General features: G+C 44.0%; 2 protein-coding genes across 11 annotated transcripts in view; one reads left to right on the plus strand and one right to left on the minus strand.

Moving 5' to 3' along the window:
• Positions 1–7,541, plus strand: part of HSBP1L1 (heat shock factor binding protein 1-like 1) — a 28,933-nt gene that overhangs the window by 13,900 nt on the left and 7,492 nt on the right. The window contains exon 6 of one of the 8 annotated variants that reach the window (XM_014535921.1): positions 1,639–2,152. The exons of 1 other annotated variant lie outside the window; for it this stretch is intronic. In XM_014535921.1, coding sequence (XP_014391407.1) covers positions 1,639–1,761 — 123 coding nt within the window. In that variant the 3' untranslated portion in view covers positions 1,762–2,152. Of the gene's footprint in view, positions 1–1,591; positions 2,153–5,529; positions 5,922–5,955; positions 6,339–7,541 lie in introns of those variants that run through there. 6 more of the 8 variants (XM_014535931.1, XM_014535926.1, XM_014535928.1 and 3 more) reach the window with 6 other exon arrangements.
• Positions 995–7,541, minus strand: part of TXNL4A (thioredoxin-like 4A) — a 15,198-nt gene continuing 8,651 nt past the window's right edge. For all 3 annotated transcript variants that reach the window (XM_005861593.2, XM_014535932.1, XM_014535933.1), the window contains 2 exons: positions 3,080–3,183; positions 995–1,379 (listed from right to left, as the gene is read on the minus strand). In XM_005861593.2, the coding sequence (XP_005861655.1) occupies positions 1,208–1,379; positions 3,080–3,183 (276 nt within the window). In that variant the 3' untranslated portion in view covers positions 995–1,207. The remainder of the gene's footprint in view (positions 1,380–3,079; positions 3,184–7,541) is intronic.

Raw genomic sequence — 7,541 nt, forward strand, 5'->3', positions numbered from 1 at the left:
GGGAGGGAGGGAGGGAGAGAGAGAGAGAGAGAGAGAGAGAGAGAAACATCGATTGGTTACCTCCCATACACACTCCAACCAGGGCTGGGGATCAAACCTGCAACTGAGGTACGTGCCCTTGACCAGGAATCAAACCCTCAACCCTTTGTTCCGTGGGCCGACACTCCAACCCCGGAGCCAAATAGGACAGGGCAGCAGCTTACTCTGTATTTAAAAGGCCCTCCCCCACCCCAATTATTTTATTGCACTTTATTCTTGCAGTGTGTATTCCTTCTGAACTTAAGCTATTAGATTCTGTTGTGGGTTGAATTGTGCCCCTTCTCCCCTCAGGGCCTCAGAATGACCTTATGTGGAGATAGGACTGTTGTAGATGTAATCAGTTAAGATGAAGTCATGCTGGAGTTGAGCAGCTCTGAGCCAATGACTGGTGTCCTTATAAAAAGGGGACACCTGGACACAGACACAACTCAGGGAAAAGACCTGGAGAATATGAAGGCTCAGGTCGGGGTGGGTGGGGACAGGGTTAGGGAAGAGGCACCTGGGTCCCCAAATGTCCCGTCTCCAGACCGGTGAGACACACATTTCTGCTAAGTGCCTGGGCTGTGGTCCTCTGTTCCAGCAGCCCCGGGACACACATAGCTTCCACTGCCAAGTGTGCAAAACAGGGCAGCCCAGCCTGGCCAGTGTGGCTCAATGGTTGAGCATCAACCCATGAACCAGGAGGTCACAGTTTGATTCCCAGTCAGGGCATGTGCCCAAGTTATGGATTCGATCCCCAGATCGGCATGCAAGAGGCAGCTGATCAATAACTCTCTCTCATCATTGATGTTTCTCTCTTCCTCTCCCTTCCTCTCTCTGAAAATCTCTGAAAAAACGTATTACAAAAAAACAAAAACAAAAACAGAGCAGCCCACAGACCCCCTGAACTTCACTCCAATGGTAAAGAATCAAGTTTTCACTTCCAAAACCAGTAATCTATATAAAAAATAAACCATCAGGACTTTCCCATGATTGTGTATTTGTTTAGTTCAGCTAGATATTTACAGATATTTGCGAATATAAAAGTACAGTAGCCAGGCCAACTCCAGCTTGAGGCTGTGCAGCCCTCCTGTCCCTCCCAAGACTCCTCCTCAAAGGCTTCAGAGTCCACAGTGTCTCCACGTGAAAGTGACTCCCTGGGCAAACCCCCGCGCCTGGGGACAGGCACTCAGTATCGGTACTTCGTAGAGTAGTCCTTCGGGGACACGACCAGGCCACGGCCTTTGCGGGCGCCCCGGTACACGGTCTCAATGATATCGATCATCTCCTGCTTGTCCTCCATGGCCCAGTTGATCTTGTTGTTGTTGCCAGTGCCCAGGTCAATCATGATGTGCTTGTTCCTGCAGAGGAAACAGGCAAGGCTTATCAGAGCGTCTAGATGGGCCCTGGTTGGGTAGCTCAGTAGGTTAGAGAGTTGTCCCAGTATGCCAAGGTTGCAGGTTTGATACCCAGTCAGTGCACATGCATGAATAAGTGAAACAACAAATCAATGTTTTTCTCGATTGATCTCTCCCCCTTTCTCTCTCTAAAAATCACTAATTTTTTTTTTAAGCCTCTATAAGGGACCCCATGAAAAATGTCTGTTTCCCACTGTTACAGCTTTGGTTACTCGGCTCAGACTTGACTCTGACATGTGGCAACCAGGAGGGCAGCTGCCATGTCTGTCTGAGCCCCCCATGTTTCCACTGCCCAGAATGCACTACTAGTAAGTTGCCTGTCTAGAAGCAGATGGAGCCCTAGCCACAGCCAGCGAGTAGAGGTCTCAGACTCACGACCACAAAACGGGATTCAGCCAACTACCTAGGTGAGCCATATGGCTTCTTCCCCGACTGACTGCCTTTGAGAGACTCCCAGGAAACCTGCAGAACCTGCCCGGACTAGGACCTGGAGAACCCTGAGCTCACAAATGGTGCTTTCTGCCACAAAACTTGTGCTAACTTGTTCCACAGAATATGAAGCTAATACACACCCTACACAGTCCACCTGGACCATCCTCACCAACAGGGGCTCTACTTGTGAAGTGAACATTAATACTGCTATCCGCCAACTTTTGTAGTAACAATAACTATGAAATTTTGGCAAGTATAGCAATATTAAAGGGTTATTTCTTTCCCAATTAACCTTCCAGAACAGAGTTATTTTTGTACTCACGATGTTACTTAACTTGATTACATAAATCCCATCAAACATATGTGGCACCTGCATCAGACCCCTGGGTATGCAGCCAGTACATTCCTGCATTTTCCTTTGAAGCAAAGCACGTACATTGTGGATACAAATTTGTCTGAGGCAATTAGGGAAATTCTATTCTTCATGCCAATAATTCATTGACTAGGGTCCACACAGAATGTTTTAGCTGATAAAATGATCTTGTGTTTATAAGCAAATAAATTAAGAACAGGTTTTTCCTCTTAGGTATCACAAAGAACATTAAGTAGTGTCATGATATCATATTTTTAAATAGACATAGAGTTATTTTAAAACAGACATTTTTCATCAACAGATTATTTAAAGGTACCTTAAAGTTAATAAGAATGTCTTTCCTTTAATTACACTTCATCTAGGTTTCTGGGCAAAGTTACTTCAAAAGGGTAATTTATCACTGAGTAAATGATAAAACTAGAATTGTTTAAAAATTATTGAAAAGATCACATTAATTGCCTGGTGATACAATCTGTATGTGATATGACTACATAATGACTTCCTTCCAAGTAAGAGAATCTAAAGGCATCTTGATTACATTAAATATCCAAACCAACAATTTCAATTTAAACAACTTTAAGAGAAAAGGAGCCCAGCCAGCATGGCTCAGTGGTTGAGCATCGACCCAGGAAACATAGAGGTCACTGGTTCAATTCCCAGTCGGGGCACATGCCTGGGGCTGTGGGCTCAACCCCCAGTGGGGGGATGTGCAGGAGGCAGCCAATCAATGATTCTCTCTCATCATTGATGTTTCTATTTCTTTCTCCCTTCCACTCTGAAATCAATAAAAATATAAAGAGGACAATTTAAATAACAAGTTTGAGAGAAGAGGACGTACCTGAAGAAAAACATGACAGTACATGGATCGTATAACTCATACATTTTGTTGAAATCAGGTACTTCTGTAATATCCACAAGATAAATAACTGCAAAATTTTTAACCTAAAAGTAAAGAATATTAAAAAAAAAACCTAAAATAAAAATCGATTTTTTCAATTCTGTAAAAGCACATTTAAAATGAAAACAATCATCTGTATATAACAGAACAATTTTCAAGCTCTCCAACATTTTCCCAGTAGAGTTAACACAGAAAAATAATTCAACAAGCTCAGGATACCGAGCAAATAATTGGCTATTTACAACTCCCTTTAACATTTTTTTAGAATAGCAAGTTACAAGAACCTTCACAAAATATCCAGACATATTATTCATGCTGATCTAGCAATAATCTATATGATCTTTTCCAAATGTATACTTTTACTAATACTTAATCACATACATTGAACAACTGCTTTCCAACAAGCTATACATTCCCCATGTACTTGGGTTTGAACTCTTGTAAATAGTAACAAACTACTACTCCAAATAATATCGTAAATAACAAATTTTCTAAGAGATTTAGAAAACCCAAAGAACTAAAAATAAAATCACCTTCAATCCCAACAAAAACGTAATTACTGCAAAAATATTTTTAGTATGTTCTTTCCCATTTTTCCTCCAACTGAGTCATGCAGCCAGGGCTCCTGATATATATATTACTACATTGCTTTAATTACAAGCATTCTCTTATATACTTTATAAAAACACAACTTTTATGGCTATCCTATATAATAAAAGTGTAATATGCAAATAGACTGAACAGCAGAATCACCTGTCATTATGATGCACACTGACCACCATGGGAAGACGCTCAACACAGGAGCTGCCCCCTGCTGGTCAGTGCGCTCCCACAGGGGGAACGCCTCTCGGCCACAAATCGGCTGACGGCTGGCGAGTACAGTGGCCCACCTCCAAAGCAGCACTAAGCCATCAGTCGGACTTCCCCCCCAAAGACTCCCAGACTGTGAAAGGGCGCAGGCCGGGCTGAGGGACCCCCTCGCCCCATGCACAAATGTCATGCACTGGGCCTCTAGTATTAAATAATTAGTTCATCAAATGTCTATGCCATTACTTTACCTTTCTTCTGTTTCTTTCTGATTTTTTATGACTATAAATAATTCATTTTCATTAATATCAATTATTCCCCTGTGAACATTCTAATCCTTAAATTTGTGCATACATTCATTATTTTCTAAGGCTAAATTCCTAAAATAGAATTTCTAGAACAAAGAACATGACATTTTAAAGGCTCCTTATAAATACAAGGGTGGGCAAAAGCAGGTTTATAATTGTAATACAAATAAATCTATAATAATAAAAGGGTAATATGCTAATTAGACGGACGTTCTTCTTTCCAGACAAAGCCACAGCGGGCGTGGCAGCGGCAGGCGGGGGCTGGGGCCAAGGCCCTTGCACAAATTTCGTGCATCAAGCCTCTAGTACAGCGGTTCTCAACCTGTGGGTCACGACCCCTTTGGGGGTCGAATGACCCTGTCACAGGGGTCGCCTAAGACCATTGAAAAACACATATATAATTACATATTGTTTTTGTGATTAATCACTATGCTTTAATTATGTTCAATTTGTAACTGAAATTGGGGGTTACCACAACATGAGGAACTGTATTAAAGGGTCGCGGCATTAGGAAGGTTGAGAACCACTGCTCTAGTACAACAACAATAATGCAAGTCCTGGCTGGTGTGGCTCAGTTAGTTGAGCACTGTCCCAGGCACCAAAAGGCTACCGGTTTGATTCCTGGTCAGGGCACATACCCAGTTTGGGGCTTCACCCCCAGTAGGGGGCATGCAGGAGGCAGTCAGTCAATGTTTCTCACATCCATGTTTCTCTCTCTCTCTCTTCCCCTCTCCCTTGGAAGAGAGAGAATCATTGATTGGCTGCCTCCTGCACTCCCCACACTGGGCATCGGCCCGCAACCCAGGCATGCACCCTTACCAGAATTGAACCGTGACCTCCTGCTTCATAGGTCAATGTCAACCACTGAGCCATGCCAGTCAGGCTAAAATCACATTAGGATTTTTCAGATGAATCTCAAGCCACATGAGGCAAGGAACCACGTCTGTAGTCTTTACTGATGTGTCCTCGGAGCCAAACATCTGACACATTCAAGGCACTAGTAAATATTCATTGAATGAATGAACTTTAACAATAAACTTATATTTCAAAACTCAAGAAACCCATTATTGTCACTAAGAACCATGGTTTTGGACAGTATGGACTTAACTCTATAATCCTGAGTTCAAACCTGCCTTAGGAGGTGTCAGGTCTAACCCCCTTCCTCAGAGGTGGGGTCCTGACAGAAGGTTCTCCCACTTCTGGTAGGAAGGGGCCATGCCACATCCAGCGGGGCGGCTATGTGAGCATGCTGCCCCTCACTCTGAATCCTCCCAGGTTTTCCTCTGGAAAAGCTCCCACCTGACAAACTTCTCCTCACATGGATTTGGGTTCTTGTATTGCGATGCCTTCCACATAGAGAACTATGTCGCCTAAACCAGCGGTCGCCAACCTTCAGTGGTCCACAGACCACCGGTTGGCGACCGCTGGCCTAAACAGTTCACATCCAGTAATGAATCTGCAGGTAACTAAAACCCCTGTGTATTTTTTTAATATACAACTGAAATTAAGCGAGGTGTCTATCTTTTCTCCATTTAAAAAATGTTCACTTGGAAAATATAGAAATGAAATGGAAAAATCACTCTTTTGTATCCAGCCCCAGTAATTTTCAAACAAGTTATATAATTTAAAAAACATGACATTCATAATAAATCTATTAGTGTTTTAAAGTGAAAGTAAATGTTTCCCTTTCCCAACTCAAAGCTTGTGGACGTTCCAGTTTAAATCCCAATTTCCAAGTCGGGACAGATAACTGCTAGCACCTGTTCAGGAGCTGTCATGAGGACCACGTGAGGGTCAGTTTCCTACCTGGCACTGTGCCTGGCCTAAGTGTTCCCCTATCACTGGACACTGTGGTTGTTTCCACTTTTGCTATAAATGACAGCAATGGTCTCCTGAAGGGTCAGTTACTAAGAATGGCAGGACCATCTGACATTCGTTCATCTGGCTCTTCACACAATGCCAGCCATGTTCCTCAGGGTGATGCCAGCTCTACCACCTGGACATCACAACGTCCAGCACACCCCACACTTCAACTCCTTTTTAACTTTTTGTCTCTGATATACCTAAAAAACGACAGTGAACTATTTTAAGGTGTGTTTCTTTGACATTTACTTAACCACTGAATTTCTTATTTTTTCAAGTTCTTTTCCCATTCACTCACAAGAACCATCTTTTTAAACAGTACTGTAAACGTATTGGCCGTATTTAAAATACATTTTGCCAACTATTAGTAATCTAACTGGTTGTTAAACAGTATTTTTTTAAACCAAGAATCATATGTACAAATTCATTTCTATTATCAAGTTATTTTTGAAATACATATTCTTTTGGTCATCTACAATAGTAAATATCCTTTCCATCTCTGTTGCCCACACATTTTATGAGCACACCTTCTTTTTCTTCAGCAAGTCAGTGATCAATCACCACTTGGCCCTTTTTATGGTGCTCCTCCCTCAGTTGAGAACCTATCTAATACACCAGAAAAATGTTCTGGGCTATCAACTGGCTAATTATTACACTGCTACTTAATTCATTTCAAATCCATCAAAAGATTACATGGTAACTTTATTTTCTAAAACTATGTGCCCTGCCTGGCTGGTGCTGCTCAGTTGTTAAGCATCAACCTATGAACCAGGATTTCATGGTTCATAGGATTCCCAGTCAGGACATTTGCCCAGGTTGCAGGCTCCATCCCCAGTTGGAAGCATGCAGGAGACAGCCAATCAATGACTTCCTCTCAATCAGTGATGTTTTTCTCTCTCTCTCTATCTCCCTTCCTCTCTGAAATCAATATATATATATACTAGAGGCCCGGTGCACAAAAATTTGTGCACTCGGGGGGCGGGGGGAGGGGGTCCCCCAGCCCGGCCTTAGGCCGCCTGCTTCCTGGCAGAGGGCAGGCCCAATCCCTAGGTGCAGCCCCTGGTCAGGCTCAGAGCAGGGCCGACTGGGGAGTTCGGGTGCCGCCGCCCCATGCACAGAGCAGGGTGGATCGGGAGGTTGCGATGCCACCCTCAGTCACGCTCAGGGTAGGGCCAATTGGGGGGTTGGGGCACCGCCCCTTGTCACACTCAAGGCAGGGTCGATGGGGAGGTTGTGGCGCCACCCCCTGTCACGCACAGAGCAGGGCCGATCAGGGGGTTGGGGCACTGCCCCCTGTCATGCACAGAGCAGGGCCCATCAGGGGGGTTGGGGCTCCGTACCCTGTCACACACAGAGCAGGGTCAATCAGGGGGTTGGGGAGCTCCCCCCCTGTCACGCACAGAGCAGGGCCGATCAGGGGGTTG

The sequence above is a fragment of the Myotis brandtii genome, unplaced genomic scaffold, assembly GCF_000412655.1.
Source record: "Myotis brandtii unplaced genomic scaffold, ASM41265v1 scaffold154, whole genome shotgun sequence".
NCBI classification, from domain to species: domain Eukaryota; kingdom Metazoa; phylum Chordata; class Mammalia; order Chiroptera; family Vespertilionidae; genus Myotis; species Myotis brandtii.